Source organism: Aulonocara stuartgranti, assembly GCF_965226115.1.
Source record: "Aulonocara stuartgranti genome assembly, chromosome: 18".
Taxonomy (NCBI): Eukaryota; Metazoa; Chordata; class Actinopteri; order Cichliformes; family Cichlidae; genus Aulonocara; species Aulonocara stuartgranti.
The window spans coordinates 11,723,361-11,741,947 of NC_138954.1; the positions used below are offsets into that span (position 1 = coordinate 11,723,361).

Sequence of the window (18,587 nt, forward strand, 5' to 3'; positions counted from 1 at the left end):
CGCTTACTTTAGCCATGTGTTTACACGCACCATTGTAGATTACCATCCCCTATGGGTTCTTGGAGCAAACTGAAATTCATTGGCATCCTCTAGAAAATGATTCTGGAAAGTCTGCACTGGATTTTAAATGACAGACTTTAACACTAAAGGATTTTATGAGTCATTTATCAAATCATTCTTTGTTATTTTTTGTGAAATACAATCATCTTTAACTCTTTTTTAAAACTTTATTATTCAGTGGTTCAAGAAAATAAAACTTAATCATCATACTTTAATCCAAACAACAATTGGCTTGAGCAGCCATGCAAGCACCATAGCTTCACCGATATCTGCCACCCTAACACTTTTTTCTCAGCTAAAATCTCTATGCCAGCATTGGATGAAGTTCCATAATACATTCATTTATTTTCCACGTTGGATGAATTCTAAAAACTGCTAATTTGGCAACGTTTCACCCCCAAATTGAGTCAGAATTACAATGTCTTTGACCTAAAAGCACCAAAACTTTTTAAATCAACCTTACTTACTCAACCTTACTTAACATTAACATTACACTTTACATCACCTGATGCCTTCAATTGCAATAATTTTACAATGGATATATTAGCAGTTGTCTAGAAAGCCTCACAAAGTTTCTAGTATTGTTGTACAATGTTAGTTGTAGCTTATCTTACAGGAAGGCTATTTTAAGTGCTTAAGTTTTTATGCAATATGATGGCAATTTCCATTACTAATATCTGAAATGAACTGGTCAAATTATGTAAAAACAGTCAAATTAAAGTGCATATTCCACACTACCACAAACATATGTGATCAATAAATAAAGTTCTCAACAACTTGTGTAATCCTCAAGACTCATTTTATAATCATTCTATGGTCTCTAGCATTTAAAATTGGGAGTGTTTGTTTGTTTATCTGCTTTATGGAAGACCTACTATTGTACTACTGTTTCAGTTCCAGTGTAAATACTGAGAAGTGAGGAGTTTACCTGGGAAAAGCTGCTTAGTCGGAGCACTGAGCTGAGTCCTTTTTCCCACTCGATAAGCTACGTCGGGTTTGGATCCTCTCCGCACTGTGCAGAAGCCTGCTGTTTTCCTTATTCCTTCAGGAGAGCTCTGAAAGTCCAGCACCTTCAGTACATCCACGGGTTCAGCTGTAGAGAGAGAGAACAATGAATTGATAAAAATCATCAACAATTTTTCTTATACAACAATTAGTAATGCACTAAAACACAATTTTTGCCACCACAAAAAATAAAATCATTACTTTATTAAGACTCAAAATTTATGTCAGATTTTCATGTACAGTTATGAATCTTAGTAGTTGTAAATAAAACTACTTCCATGATGAGAAGCCCTGTAAATGAGATACTGTTACAAAGTTGCAACTCTTAAAAGTTGAGTGAATAAGTGAGTCCTCAGTCTGAATGACCATATCGCCAATTGCTAAACCTATACTAAGTGCTGCTGCTATGTAAATATAAGTAGTTAAATAAAATACCAGTTGAACAAAATGAAAGCTGAGCTGATTTATTGATTAATTTAATTTTTATTTTATTATGTTTTTAGTGTCTATGTTGCATGTAACTTTACAGTACACTATAAGCATAGTTAACAGAAAGTCTAATCCAACTTGGCATTTTGATGATAAATCAGCATTTACACTCATTACACCCCTTGCTTTTTCAAGCTTTTTCTTGGCCAAACCTGTCAGTTCAACCAGTTGTTGCTTTATGAGCTGCCTTGGCAGAGGAGCAATAAAAATGTTAGGAACCAGCAGACATAATTGCCCCCCTCCTTACCTCCCCGGTTACCCCCACAGCTAAAAGCCACAGCATCTATGGGATGATAAAAATCATTGCTGCTGATCACAGGGTCTTTGGAATAAGGAGAACACAGCAAGGGGTAGCTTTACAAGCTTCTTAACACTACTAAGCTCTTTTCTATCAATGGATCTGAAAGTCAGAGGTGAAACTGCACAGAACAGCTATAAAAACTATTTCCCATTTGCTCTCTCTCCTCCAATTATCAAACGCTTACTCCAACCTAGTCTTTTTTTTGCATGTCTCCTTCTCAAACAGTTTTTCTTCTTAAAACCCTATCTTGAGGCACATCATTAGTTACACTGTAATTACAGGGGATTTAGGTAGCCTAATAGTCTATCTTTAAGGTTTGTGTATATACGGAAGGGTTGACGTCCAGAAGAACGTAATTTATTGATTAATGCATATCTGCCCGAGGCTGCATTTGCTGAAAAATATACAGTAAGAAAAAGTCAGCATTCAAAGATAATTATGAGTGCTGTCTTGCATGGGAAAGTAAATGGAAGAAATGTGTAGGCCTATCAGCAATCACCAATGCAGTCTAGTCATTTTACAGACATTCAATACTGCAACATTACTTTCTTTTAAAACAACGATATGTGTTTTTAAGGCTGGCTTACATAGTGTATTTTAGACTGACACACAAAACTTAAGTCGTATCTACAAAAAGCTAATATTACCCTTACCATCACACCCTGACTTCATCAATCTTGTGCTAGTAATGGACAGCTCAAATTTCAAATGCAGGTGCCAACCAGTTACACAGAAGCTATTTGAAGGTAATATTAGCTAACATAAATATGAGCTACCACAAGCTACTGGTAATACCATAACAGCAACAACAAAACCCCCGAAAGTAGTGGAACAGCTTTAATGTTTCAGTCCTAAATATGTCGTTTTCTTTCAAAAGTTACATAGCCTGGCTTTATATAAGAAGTCAATAATAAAGCTATGATTGATTTTTGTTTGTTAGCGCTACGTTTGAAATTTTAGTTGCTAATAATATACAAGCATTTCACAAAAATTTAAATATCAAACACTTCCCATAATTTAGCTTTTTTAATGACGCACACCAAATGTTATATAATCTCTGCATAGTAAATGTTAGTTTACTGAGACAAATTAAAACTTGAGCGCTACAAATGTTCTGCAGTATTGGCGAGAAACATGTTTTTAACCAAATCTTAATGAAACATTAAAAGTGGATATTTAATTTTCAATGGGGACTATCGTGCTTTTGCTTATTTTCGGTCTTGTGTGTATTGTTATAGTGGGTGTTACAATGAGGTATTTGCAAGTAATCCCTATGAGCCAAAAGCACAACCTTCCAGGAGCTCCATTTCATACGGGTTTCTTTCTACTCTGGGCAGATTTGCCTAATATGGTCATTTCAGGTGCACAGTTTTTTGCTGTTAGCACAGATGCCCCAAACTTCTGCTGAACACACCTTGGAAGGGCCAACCAATCAGACGAAGAAGAGCTGGTCTAAGGAAGTATAAGGGAGCTCAAACAGATTGTTTCAGATACTGAATAAATTAAGCAAATTGTGAATCATGCAATGATAGTTGGTAGACTCTATGAATAAAAGCGCATAGGTTGAAATAAGCAAAATAGGTCTCCTTTAAACTTGGGTTCAGCGCAGTTCAACCGCCATTACAAACCAAGTATATACTTTCCTTTAACAGCTACAGAAACCACAGAAATAAAAACCAGGACAACTGTGTCCAGATATCACACAACACATTTGTCTTTTGAATGAGTCAAGGATGAGTGAGTGAATGAGTCTTCAAAGGCCCAGTAATGATAAACAATGTCTGAATGGTCAGCTTAAAATCTCACAGGGACCAGAAGGACTTTAAAGAAAGGGAGATAATAGGCTTAAAGGGAACTCTCCCTTGCCAGGAAAAAAGCCTAGATTAATGTGTTTGATACTGGCAAGAAAACTTTGTGGGAAAATTATTAAAGGGGATCAGACAAAAGCCTTTCATGAAGTTTACAGTGCCGAAAGTCTCCTCATTGAACTTACACTACTCAGCTAAACTCTATGACATGGGAGGGAAATTTGGTTAAAACATATGAAGTAAAGATCAAAATCGCACATACATCATATTTCAATAACTTTAATGTAAAGTTTCATAAAAACAACCATTTGGGGGGTTTTTTGGGGTTTTTTTTAGGCAAACCACAGCCTAATTTGAATTGGCCTTTCACCATACCTTTAGATTGTGTCTTTTCTCAAAACATAAAAACATAATGCTGAAGGAATTATTATATAAATATTCAGCTGTACATTTTCCATTTTTTTAGTCATGTGGCACAAAAAGACAGGAAGTGCTGATGTAGCAGCTCCTGTTCACTTTTAGGAACCAAGAAAAGGTCTAATGGGTGGTGCTATAAGTTGACATGCTGAAACCATTATGGCTTTTTATACTGGCACCACTCCCTGTAGCCCCCCCCCCTAACTAAAACATACACGAGACTAAAGTGAGAAGGCCCCATCCCTGTAGCTACTTCTCCCGTGACCAGAAAAATAACAACTTGAGTGGAGAATCAACCCGCTCATGCTCAGGGGTCGGGTCTGAAATTTTAGATCACGCGAAGCTTTCCAGATCTGCTCCTCGAGGCATTTATGCTGATATTGCTCCAGATAATCTGGTGCCACAGTGCACAATTCTTGAATTTCATTTGTTGAGCATGTGTTAGGCAAGCTGCTCTACTAAGAATCTATTTTTTAAGGCTTTTTTTTTTTTTTGCTGACACTGCACAAAAAGCTGTTTAACAGACGGAGCGACTTCTGACTCAAACACAGACAGACTTAAAAAAAAAAAAAAGAGAGGAACTGACTGCCAGGTTTTAAACCTCACAAAAAATGCCTCATAAAAAGCAATACAGTCTGTGGCTCTTCTGAGTATTGTCCCAAGTACAGAGCTACTGGTTCTTGAAAAAAGTCAAGCTTGGACTAAAGGTCTCTTTGTGAGTTTCAGAATGCCTTTCTGCATTACTGCATACCTCAAGGCCTCATATATTCCAGATGTGCTGAATTGGCCAGGAACCCCCCACAGACCCACCCACCAGCATCCCATCACCCCCCTGTCCTCCCCCAAACTTTTCAGCTCCTTTCCTTCCACAACCATTCTTTCACAGAAGCCCTGAAAAACAGGCAATATCCCAAAACCATTAAAGATCCCAAATGAGTGGGCACAGCTTCATCCTGCCAAGGAGGTCGAGCCAACATAGCGTATACTGAAAAAAGATTCCCATCTTTCCACCCTAAAAAGAAATAAACCATATTCTAATGATAAGGATGTAAAACCACAAGAGAGAGAAGACAGTTCTCTCGTGCTAAAGGTACCAACGCAGTTTCAGACTCTCCACAGTCTAGTCTGAGGGGTAATTTGTCGGTCTCTATGATTTTTAATGACAGATCTTCTTATTTGCTGTCTGGGACCTGTGATATACTATCTGCCATGTTAACGATCTACTAACATGACAAACTTTGGTGATTCTTCCTCAGGCAATAAAGCGTGCAGTAACATGAAAAACCTCTGTTACATTCATTAAAGCATTTTAACCAGCAGACTCTAACACTATGAAATACATTTTTTTTGGCAAAATGTCCAACTCTCCTCATCCCAACACTTCTCAGAGCAATACATTTTGATGTTTAAGTTTAGACTTGTGATTAACTTAATCTGTGACATTCTGACTTAATGTCTTTTGTGGCTCTGTGGTCATGCAGCGGCATCTTGGGATGACTTGTCGGTCTTTTTCGTGTCGCTGCCATCTACTGAGAGTTGGCAGCATAGGCAGCAATTAGTGTACACTGGAAACCCTGTAAATGTTTGCTAGCACATCATGCAATTATGGTAAGTTTAAATATCTGTCAGAATGAAGGAAGATGGGCAGTGCGAAAGCTGTGCCACTTAGATATTTGCTTTCATAATCTTTTCATTTTGCTTCTCTGCAATTTTCCCTCTGCTGAATCACTTTGTTGTGTATCACAGTACACAAAAAACAATGATGAATGATGATGGATTTAGACAGTGGTGGGCTTGTCCAGTTAGCATAAATTAGCCAAAATTACGTGTTACAATATATCATCTTCTGATTAGCATAGCCACTTAAGACACATTTTTATTTTCTGTCGCCATCTGAAAGGATCAATAATCACATATCTGGTATCAAAATAATACAAGTGTTTAAATAAGTCTACCCAAACAGATGCATAGTTCAGAAACACACACAAATTTATCTTGGCAAAAGCCACAGTTCACTATGAATACCTATGTGATTTCATTTGATCTTCAATTTCATCGTTTTTATGACCCACATATGTATTTTCAAAACAAAGAAAAATACTCCTTTCTTTTTTCCACCTCCCTCCCCTCCCTCTTCTTTTCCCCCCTCCTTGGACTAGGAGCCCAGATAATGTGGAAAGATGGTGATCCTTCAGGCCAGAATATGAGTCTCCCTCCCAGATTTCCACAGTCTCGTGCCCAGTTATTATATAAACTTACAAAACCCATCACAAAACCTATATGTTTAAAATTATACTGTGCTACTGTAAACTCCGTTGACAGCTGTCAGACTGTGAAATAAACATGGTAGGCTACAACTTTTCAATCAAAAGAACCAAAGTTTTCCACCACATTTAAACCATTTTGTGGATTTGATTAAAGCATTGGACTCTTGCTACATATTTATGCTGTAAAAACTTAAAGCATTATCCGTGGGCTCCTGGTCATTACTACCTAAAGTCGAGCGTAAAATTTCTGCGTAAAACCTGCAGTTTATTTTGTCTGAAGAAGGATTTAAGAGCCCTCTCTGACCACACCTGGATGGCATCCATCACTCACTCACATACTCAGAGGAAAGGGACATCTTCGCCTATGTGTGCCAAGAATCAACTCTATAGCACTTGCGCTCTTGAATGATATATAGCTTTAGATGACTTTAAAGTCGTTTCAAAACTATATAACTCTCTATATGTAGCTTTAGATAATTATACAAAGTTCAGACACATGTGACCGGGAAGACCACCTTAAAGATTCTGAAATCTTGAATATGTTGGAAAGTCACATGATACAGCTTCATTTTGGTGTCAGCATTTATGAAAAGAAGAATCTTTGGAATTCTTATGATACTTCTGATAAATGTATTTACGTTTTTTAAATAATATCGTTGACAAAAACAAACAAATAACAAAACAGGCAACGAGATTGAAAATGTTTACTTGGCAACTAAAAATGTATATAAACTGAGTTAAGGTGAGTTTAAGTGATGGCGCCCGGGACACCGGGCATTAATTGAAATGAAAGCTGAGACCGTTTATAGCTACCGACTAAGCCTACTGGCATCTGGGCTGCCTGCCAGCATGAGGCGCTTTCAAACTGTCAGGGATGCCCTAGACCCGGCACAGTGACTGAGGTGTATAGGAACAGCATCTTACCTGCTCTAACATTGGCAGCCTGGAGAATTAAAATAACTGTGACCGTAACGATTAGCGTTGAATCCCATAGCCACCTTTTCGTTTTCCACCTGGTGGTCCATCTTTGCATCTCCATGGTGAGCGCCCCCAGCTATACGGAAAACGGGCGACTTTCTTTACAATTTGATCCCGTCGACAGTCCACAAAAATGTGCTTATACTACAGCGCCATGTGGGAAAGTACAAGGATGCTTCTTACAGCCAGACTGGGCCCTTCAGATCCGATTCCCCTTTAGCCCAGCTCTCGCACTGGTGGCAAAGGGCTTTCATGAAAAAAGCGCAAGCCACTCCGTTCCCTGAGAGTTGTGCACCGTGAGGAGGCTGGACTAACGCCGCAACACTGAACCTGAACCGGCTCTGAGATACTGACACTGGAAAATCCTTCCTTCATCAAATCACCAGTTGGGAAAGTTGTCTCTGGGCCCGCCCCTTGTGCTTTGGATGAGGTCTAAACAGCAGCACGTAGAGCATCACTACATCCCAGTGCAAACTAATTATAGAAGACAGTACATGCCCTAGAGATACTACAGCCCGACAGTCTCAGTAGCATCTATCCTTAAAGACTGTACTTTATGGAGTTATGGAAAAAAAGAAGAAAAAAAGCGGCAAATAAGGAGAATTCCCTCATTTCCTAAATTTTAACCTGAAAGAAAAGAGCTTATATTAATGATAGAGGAGATACAGAAGTGGAGGCACTAAATGCAAATGAAGCTGTGGGGTGGAGCTGTTATTTTAGACGTTTCCTGAAAGCAAAAGAATGTGAAAAGAGTATGAATAGCTCCAGCATGGGCCAATGGTTAATATAAAAGCTTCTGTGGCCAAAATGGAATATTTTCCAGACTCCAGGAGTTTCCTCCAGAGCACTTAGATTTTCTTTCGGGTTTTTTTTCCCCTGCTGCCTGATAATTAATGGCAAACGATGACTGGAACAAGGAATGGGAGCACAGGTGGAAACTATAGTTCCCCTCCTGATTTGTTTTTTCTTGTGTGCCAGACAGATTTAACAGTACAATGGAAACCATTCTTGAAGAAACCACATTTTATAATATTTGTCAGCACAAATATTTACTTATCACAATGTAGGAAGTAGAGCTATTGGCTGAGAATGTTTAGTGTTCTGGGAAGAGATGGCTTTGCACAGGATTTGCAGTTGTGACCAAACTTAGTTAATGTATTTCTGGAATTAGGATTAAAACTGCAGAAAGCAATTGCAGCACAACTAAAATTCCTTTCAAAATGAGGTCACATACCATTTTTGCATGTTCGTGTTTTTGCTTGTTTTCTAAACTCTAGGTTGCAGGAATAGTGGTCTGATAATAGGTCCCACAAACATGGGATTTTAAAAAAAAATCTATTTGTTGTCTTTCACGACTGGTTGCTTTTTTTAAACCTTGTTCAACCTTTTTTTAACATCGATCAAGGCAAAGAGCCCTCTCTGCTCATATATTTGATCTTTCCTTTCCTCTCAGGTGGGAGTGGGCAGGTTCCACCCTGGATTATGCCTGCTGTTGGATCCACCTGTTTTTCTGCTCTTTAGCTGATGCACCTGTTTTTCATCTAATCATAACTCAACAGCACTTAAAGACCATCTCAAACAACTATTCTCTGCCAGTTTGTTGTCTATGGTTGCACTAATCAGGCTCTCTAATGCGCTTGTCTGTGTTATTTTGCAAGCTGCCTGTGCCAACATCATCTCTTTCGGTTTCAAGTAGTTTCATCCTATCAGCCAAAGAGCTTTCCCTCTGGATCAGACTCATCTGCCTTTTTTGTTCTTGCAAAAAAGGAATTGTGGGTAATTCACATACCTGTCCACTCTACACTGACCCCTGTCTTCTGGATCCTAAAAAAGTATTCATCTATCCATACATGGAATGGCCTTCTGGATCCTGTGTTTGAATGTGCATTGCATTTAAGATGTTCCCTAAGCCAACACTACCACCATTGTAGTTCTTTTAAAAGGCACAATTAAAAAATGGGAAGGTTAGTAACATCATTCCAGTTCTTCCTCACGTTCCCAGGAATTACTGTGCCAAATTCCATGGCAATCCTTCAATTACCAAAACAATAAACTGCGATAAAAAAATATCAAATCTATGGAGGTACCTAAAGGTTCAGTTAAATTTTCATGCCTGCCTAGTTGATGCTGAAATATTTTATGAAAAAAGAAAAAAGCCTTGCTGACTTCTCTGAAAGTCAAAAAATCAACAGTGTCATTAAGCTCCGGGAAATATGAAACAGAATTTAATATTAAAAGTATGTATCAAACATGCACCTGATGTAGTTCTGAACAGTAATAACATTGCTTTGTATGTATGTTTTGGGTCAGTGTCCATCTAGATTATGAAATGCCACCCAATCAATTTGGCAGCATTTAGCTGGATTTGAGCAGACAGTATGTCTCTGAACACCTCAGAATTAATTCGACCTCTTCTGTTCATGCAGTCTTCACTTTATGGTAGACTTGGATATCGATATGGAGAGTGTTGTTCACTGGGTTGGCTGTGTTGAAGGGGGCTCGCCATAGAAATTATTCTGCGATCATCCACCACTGTTGTCTTCCATTGACATCTAGTCTTTTTTTGTGTTGCTGAGTTCAGCAGTGCTTTTTTTCTTTCTCAGGATGTAACAATCTGTAAATTTTGCCATTCTTACTATTGTAGAAATTTCTCGGATGGGCTTTTTCTGTTTTTACAGCTTAAGGATGGCTTGTTTCACAAGGGGAGCCTTTTAGACTGCATGTTGTCTGTTTATGGAAAAATAATCCAAATGCAACTACCAAACCTCAAATTAACTACAGGCCTTTTATCTGCTTAATTGATAATGACATAATGGAGGAATTGCCCACACCTGCCCAGGAAATAGCCTCTGAGTTATTTACTTTTGGTCCCTTTAAAAAGAGGGTGGCACATGTTAGGGAGGTGAAACTGCTAAACCCTTCATCCAGTTTAAATGTGGATACTGTAGAAAATGAAAGCTGAGAGACTACACATAATTTCCATGTCCTTTATATAACTATAACTGGAATTTGTTTAAGTAAGCAGGTAAAAAAGAAACCCAAAAAAACCTTGCTCCAGTGTCCATATATATATATGTATATATATATATATATATATATATATATATATATATATATATATATATATATATATATATATATATATATATATATATATATGTATGAACCTAACTGTATTTTAATATAACCCAGCTTGATAGCCTTGTGACCTTGTGCTTGCTCAGCAGTAGAAAACCTATTTGAAAGCAGCCTGCTAGGCTATGCATATTTGTTTCAGGCAGATGGCTGGCCCTTTTTTTCCTCTTGCTTTTTTCTTTCAACTTGTTTGGTGGAGAATGTTCTAACCTCTTGTTCATGTTGCTTCCTGGGACTCTAGCCCAAAATGTTTGGTTTAATTCGTGTAGCCCTCCACTGGAACTGAAAACATGTACAACCAAAACTAATGTCTTCAGCTTCGCTTTTCAAACAGACTGGCTCAGCCAGCCGACAAAATGTACTGAGAGACGTCCAGTTGCTCCTTATATGTTCTAGTTTCTTGGGCAGTCTACAATTTTCAGAAAGGCCTAGCCTTGGAGCTGCCTCTTTGTAGCTGGAACCATATTATTACAACTGATGCATTTGCTACCAGTGTGTACCAAGATGACATTGTATAATTATTCTATAATAAGTCTCTGCTCTATGCATGGTTCAGCCCAACGCAGCTATAAAAACAAAAATGTCTTGAAAATGTTCCCCTGTGGCTTTGTTTTTCTATCAAAAGCAGCTTTTAATCAGAGTACTTTCAAGTTTCAAACTCAAATTATTCTTTCTGCTTTCCAGAAACAGATAGGATTGGAAAGACGCCGCTCTGAGTAGATATTCAGCCAGTGAGTTCTAGTCTAAGAATCAAAGCTATTTCAAATACACATTTTAGATGTTTTTGAAGAAATGTACATTTCAGCGACTGCAAAATACACTGCAAAAAAATTAACATCACTTTTATTAGAGATGCTTGGAATATTAGAGACACAGATCAAACCATCTCTGTAATGTTGGAAAAATCGGTGAACCAACACTGGCAGTGTGCACTGGAGGGCAATCTCTAACATACACTAAAGATGGAAAATGTTATTTCCACATAACTGGTTTGCAGATAATGAAGACCACAAAAACAGTCATATGAGATGCGCTTTTTAAATGATGCAAAATGGGGTGGTACCAGTTATGGTAACACAAAGTTTGTCAACACCTTCACTAATAAAGTATAAAACTTTAGACCCACACACTGAAGGATCAGGACACGTGATTTGCAAAGGCTCCTGCACTGCTGAAAAATAACTCCTTTTTCACGGGTTCTCAGCCTGAAGAAGTGAGGAAACCAAGGCGTGGGCCAAAGTTCTCTCCATGACACACTGCAATAAAATGACCATTAGCAGTTTGATATGGCATACATTTTCTCAAAAATCAACTCAAACATTTCTACATTCCACATGCTGCTCTATGTGCATCGCAGTGTGTTCTGACATGCCATTGTGATTTTATGTATAATTTTATCCTAAATCAGAGCACTTTATTTTTATTGTTACCTCTACAGAATCACATTAAGTTGTCAAATACAGTAGATTATTTGATGTAATTTCACATTTTTGTTAACTAATCACAAAAATATTTGCAGCTACTAGGTTGATGGAACTTACAAGGTAATTTGGGTCAATAAAAAAATTAGATAAGATGTAAGACATCATGTAGAGCCTATAAGTTACTGGAACCATTGTGAAGCTACAGGTAGATTTAATAGAAGATATATAACTGAAATTCTACCAAACGATGGCTGTGAAAGGAATTTAGTTTGTAGCACAGCAAATTCACACATTGCAGTGTTTATAGTTTTCTCTGGAACTATTTTCTTATGAAAGCTCTCTGTGGTCTAGTCTGTAACTTCTAGCCAAAGTGGCCAAGGAATCCTTCTCACTAATAACCCCCCATGACCTACTTTTTTCTTACTGTTCATTTGATTATAAACATACAGATATCTAATGACAAAGCAATTTAAATAGGGCCTAACATACTTTCATACAGTCAAATTTCACTTTGGAGGCATGAAACATCTTGTGCTGTCCTGGAAATGTCATGGAGAACTTCAGTGAGTACCCAGAGTTACTTCACCTGGAGCGACAAGGAGGCTTTGAATCACAGTTCCCTTCATAAGTAAGCCATGACCTGCAATAAGAACGAAGCAATCTTAGATTTTCTCTACCAGACTAAGTCGATGTAACGTCAAGCCTCTCATTGCTACAAATTATCCAGCTAGAAAGCCCTCTTTGGCTGGATGGGGGTGGTGAGGGACGCATGCTAGACGCTGAAAACCACATAACCACTCAGTGGAATGTATGTTTGTCTGAGCATGTTTGTTATAATTTCATGTGGCATTCAGATGGCTTCACCTAGTGGGAGATTGTCAAGTTGTGGGAAGGTGTACTTTCAGTTTCCAATGTTGTAAAGTTACCTATTTTAAACTGCAAAGTCATTACAGGCTAATAGTGTCTCTTACTGCAAACCTTTTAAAAAGGAGATCAGCAATACTGATCATAACATCTGTACAAATCGAAAATAATATTTTAAAAGTCTACTGCAGAAACGCTGAGGTTGCAATTTTATGCTGTAGTTGCATGGTGATAATGTACAGGAGTACTGTGAGAAGAAACATGATGCTTAAAAATAAATCTTCAGATTTCTGGGTGATTACCACACAGAAGAACGGCTAAAATAACAGTTTCTCTGATAGCAAAGAGGAATTCTCTGTGGGACACCAGTGTCATTTACATATTGGCTTTCATGTGTGTGTAAGTGCATTTTTGTACCAATCTAGTGAATGTAGGAAATTTTACTACATAAGACAATGCTGGTTGTGTTATGCAAAAAATGTAATCACCCACCGGGAACCACAAACAGACTGTGCAAAATATCAGTCATAGTTGCTGAGACGGTAAAACTGACCCTTTTGCAGCTCATATTAAATGTGCATCATAATCTACTGTATAAAGGGAAAAACCATGATAAAAGGGTTGCACTCTAGACTTATCCAGTTATTGCAGAAGTCAACCTACAAGTTTACTCGATATTTACAGAGGCCATCCTATTTTCATGTTTCTTGTCAACTAAATGTGATGAATGCTTTTGCTGCTTTCAGCAGTCAACAGAGTGTTATGGCTAGTTAAGTGGAGAGGTCTGCAATAATCTAAACATGCCTGAAGTGGCTCACATTTCATGAGTAAAAGTCTCCTGGAGGCCTTTCTCTGGCTGACAGCAGTAAAAAGTGATAGAGGAGAGGAACTGGCTGACACTGAATGTAGAGGCTGATAATCGTAGCTTGGCAATGGGAAAAAACCCTACTGTACTGCTAAGTCATGTCTTTTTATTATACTTCAAAGGAAAGAAAATAAAAATATGAACGCTTAGCTCATTTAGCAACAACTGACTTTTGGCTTTTTAAACTTCTACAACCAATGACACACTCAAAAATAACTGAAACGATGCTGCAAAAGATGAGAAAAGACAAGAGAAATAAAGTAAAAGAAATAAGAGCCAAAAATAATGACATTGCTGGGAACTTGGCACATGTGCATACATGGCTTGTGCAACGAAGACGCTTGAAATCATAAATCTCTTTGGATTTAGAGCACTTAGAGTCGCTGTTTTCATAGGCCATGAATGTTTCTCATTACTTTTGTTTGTTGTGATCAAACATAAATCTCCGAGTCATCTTTGATCCTTTGCTTAAAACTTTTATTTACAGAATTCAGTTTCACTCTGACATTTCTACAATAGCAGCTGTTTTGATTGAGACTATTCTCATAAACAGTCTGCAATTGTAGATCAGTCTTTAGAGAGGGATGGGGTCTGGGAATACACTATAAATCTTTCAAAGCATATAACAGCAGATCAGCAACATTCAGCATTCTTTAAAGTTATACTAGTAAGTATTTGGTACATTTATAAAAAAACAGCATCAATGCACTGTAACGTTTTTGTTTACAGTTTTCAGTTTATTTGTGCTCTCTTTAGAATTCATTACAAATCTGTTGTACATATCACATGTGTATATATATTTACCAATTCTGTATATTTGCATTAAGGTGTTTACTGTAGCATAATTGCTAATATTAAACATCACAGTTATTCCTACACCTAGAAAGATAAAGATTGGTCCAGCCCTGAAAATATAAGTGGCCAATTCCAAACAGCACCAAAAGAAAATGCAAAAGTGCCCAGAAATATCAATTCTTTTCTGTTATGCACTTGACCCTCCCCTTCAAAAACAACAACAACAAAAAAAACAGCATGATAGCCCAAAGCAAGTGTTAGAGGTCTACTCTATCTATTGTTTGGCTGAAGGCTGCTCTTATACTACTTAATGCTGGAGTTAGAGTTTGTTTCTCACAGATTAGTGACTAAGCTTGCCTGCTGGCTTTTTATTGCAGCAGGTATATCCCCTCTGACATCTTAATGAGTGAGTACATACGTAGGTTTCCAGTCATAAAATCAGACGCTAGGGAAACTCCTTTTCCAACCAGCCATCAACTTTTTAAGATAAAACTTGCACTCAAATACATATAGGCATTTACTGAACCCAGCTGTGTGCTGAACTGCATCCTGATGATTCATTTTAACTTGGTTTTTAGCAGTCGCAGGTTTCTGGATGCATGCTCATAAGTTCTTAGAAAAGAATTTGACATTGCAGGACTCAATCCTGGGAATGAAACCAGTAACAACTGGGGTTCCAGCTGTGTTCTCAAATAAAGCTGAACACTTTCCCTAGCTTCGTATGTTTTTTCTTATGACTGAATAATTTTTATTGTCTAAATAAACAAGAAGAAAGCACAGAAATAGTTTATAGAGCTTTGTCTGCTAAATTAACAGCATTTAAACTGTCTCAAAATGTGGTTTATTTATCAAACAACTTCAGGATTTGATCAAGGTTCCAGGTGCTTAGATTATTCACTGAATGGAGAGTAACATAAAAGGAAATACAATAAACTTGTAATTGAGTAACTCTTAAGGAGCTTTGTGTTGTAATTACGTATTTGCAGCTCCGGCTGGCATTCTCACTAGTCTCTTTAATTATCTTTTATGCAACTTTAAACACTGCCTAATTATTATTGTCATGACTAATAAATGTAATTGTCACATGCTGTTTTATTTATTTTTACATGTAAGTCATGTTGATATCTTTGCCAGTACACATTTGAGCACCCAAAACACAAGTACATGTGAAAAAGAAGTTGAATATGAATAAAAAAGTACAAAAAATGTGGATTACAGCAGAAGTCAAGACTTGAATCTGACCTCTAAACGAGCAATTTAAGTATCAAGAATTTAAATCGGGATTTTGGCTTCCAAGTTGCACACACTGGACCGCATTTCTTTCTGCTTAGTCACATTTTGAAGGGTTGTCCAACTATAATTGTGTTAGGAAAATGTTGCAAATTAAGGATTAAATTGCTGAAATAATGCTCCCATTTTTTTTGCGGGTTTCTTTTACTAATCTTACTGTTTCTGGAATCAGTTCAGTGGTGTTCTTTTATTCTTGGCCTTTTTGATGAAAAAACCTTGTCATACACATAGATAGCTAAATGCTGCACCATCAAACCAAAAAGATTCAAATGTGAAGCACTGAATGAATTTGTGGCCAAGATACAATGTCACTGTACCTCAAAGTAAGAAGTGGCTAAAGCGCAAACCACACTGGCCTAAGCCCTTGCCTTCACCAGTGTATACTTCCACTGAGGGCCGAAGAGACAACTGTGGTTACAATTATGGAAAAACAAATGAAGCAGATTATAGAGTAGATCACTCATATCATCCACAATGCTGAAAATATGAATGGGCCATTTGTTTCCACTGACTACATCTTCCACTGATGGCACTATAACAATACATGGCTGGAGGAAAATACCATAAAATTTGGTCGATGAGTAATTTTGGAAGATAGCCTTCATCAAAGTCATCCATCTTTACAGCAATATTTTTTTTATTAATATATTTCCTCCATCCTGATTGTTAATTATATTTAGAGAGACAGTTATAGTGGAAAAGGTAAAAGCAGTAGCGGCAGTAGCTTTCTACTTTCCACGGTCACCTCCCACAGTGTATTCATTGAGTGATTTCCATCATAGTGGTTTTGGGTTAAAGAACTTGCCAGCTGGATGTAGCTCTGTTTCCACAGTGCCTGTAATCTGCTGAATATTGTGCGTCCATCCACAAGCTTCTTTAACAAGCCAATCAAAATTCTGTATTCTTAAAAACTGGAGTGGAAGAGTGGGGAGCAGAGGAACCATACGAGTTTTCCATCAGTTTATTAAAAGTTTCGTTTTTATTTCACTTGAGCATAACTCTATATTGCTGATACAGTATTTATTTTATACATATTATTTAAAAAAAATTGCAGTCAAAAAAATAACTGAACTTAAGTAATTAACATTTACACGTTTATTGCTAAATGTTTCCAATAATGGGGATGTTGCCAATATATGAGTAAATGCTGGCATCACTTTTACAAGTAAAGCAGTGAACTAGTTAACAAAAAGCAGTCTCCTTACACACATAGACCCAGCATTCATTTGGATTATGTTTTGGACATAATGTCTAAGCCTTAACCTCTGTTAGTATTTAAATGTAGTTTTTCTTTGTTGTAATGTTGGCTATTTATGTTCTAAGTTTCTTTCAAACACAGAAAGTGTGATTGGCTCAAAGAATACAGGCAAGAAGACGATTGGACTAGAGTAATGATGTCAGCATGAAGACTGACAGCATGGGAAGATGGTTTCATGCACCCTAACACCCAGGAAAGCAGGCAGGTGAGTATTTATACATCTTGCTTCTTGAACTTGTGCATTAGCTTCATTTCTCATAATTCAGAAATTGAACAACTGTTATTTCAAAGCAGCTCAAATAAAACTATACTGTACTACAGTTTGGTATTGTCATGTAAGCAGGTGTTTGGTAAAAAGGGTGTGGACTGCAGGATTTACCAAAATGGAACTAAACTCAAATTCACAACTGAAGGAAGGCATAAAAACTAGAAGGTAAATACAAAACTAAACAATAACAGGACATAATACAAACTGAATAACTGCATAATAACACAGATACTTTTTTATTGCACTGTGTCTGCACTGCCTTGTGTCTGCATTGTTCTGTTGCTGTTGTTGTTCTTGCACTTTATGTAGTCCTGTGTTGATTGTCTGTTATATGTAGCATCATGGTCTTGGAGGAACGCTGTCTTGCTTCACTGTGTAGTGTACCACTGCACATGGTTGAAATGACAATAAAGCCACTTGACTTACCTCGACTTGGCTTGAGACAGGAGACTATCAAAATAAAACAGGAAGTAACACACACACACACTGAGCGACTTAGACAGAAGAGCTCGAAAAACACAGGGATGATCTCTGATGACAAGACATAGAGATGAGACTAGGAACATACTGGACATGAAAGGGAACTAACATAAGAACCAGAAATAACAAACTCAGATGCGCTAGAGAATACAAAACCTGAAACTAATTAATGCAAAACTTGAATATAAGTATTTTATAAGTTTATGAAAATGAGTAAAGAGTACAGAGCAATCTCAAACCATGATAGTGGATGTACAGTACAGATAGCTACTCTAATACAGAAACTCTTAAAACCACATGGTTCTGTATACGTACGCCCTAAACCAGTTCTAATTTAACTACTAAATACTTTAGTAACTTTGTCTACCTCCTGTTTAGTGCTTGGAAATTAGCTAGTGGAAATACCAGAACGAGCACAAAAATGCTAAACTGTCCCAGAGCTAAGGCAAACTGCAGGTTTTAGACATAATTCTCACTGGATTTGTTGCTACCACTAACCGCTGTCATGTACTCAGTTATATGCAAAAACTCTGTTTGACTTTAAGCCACTTCAAATAAGATTTTATTCAACACATCAACAACATCTGGCTGTCTAAGAATGCCAACTCATTGGTTTAAGAGCAGAAGGCTGCTGGGTGGACATACAATGACATAAAAGACCAGTATGAAGATATTTGAGTGATGCTGATCCAGCGCTTTTCCAGAGGAGGTACTTATACTTTGAGCAGAAGGGACAGAACAGCTGGGTGTTTGTTTGATTATTCTTATGCTATATCTGATGTATCTTTCTGTGTAGAGGGTGGGTGAGATGGGAGCATTCATGCTTCTGTATATTTTTTGATATACTCCTGCACGTGCTGGCTTGCTCCCTGTGAATCCAAGT

At 37.5% G+C, this 18,587-nt stretch overlaps 1 protein-coding gene across 2 annotated transcripts in view; it reads right to left on the reverse strand.

Moving 5' to 3' along the window:
• col11a1b (collagen, type XI, alpha 1b) overlaps positions 1 to 7,767 on the reverse strand; it is an 80,906-nt gene extending 73,139 nt beyond the window's left edge. Inside the window, exons 1-2 of one of the 2 annotated variants that reach the window (XM_082512110.1) lie at positions 7,272 to 7,767; positions 989 to 1,153 (exon numbers count right to left, since the gene is read on the reverse strand). In XM_082512110.1, coding sequence (XP_082368236.1) covers positions 989 to 1,153; positions 7,272 to 7,386 — 280 coding nt within the window. In that variant the 5' untranslated portion in view covers positions 7,387 to 7,767. The remainder of the gene's footprint in view (positions 1 to 988; positions 1,154 to 7,271) is intronic. The other variant, XM_082512109.1, reaches the window with a different exon arrangement.
• Positions 7,768 to 18,587: the final 10,820 nt, after the last annotated feature.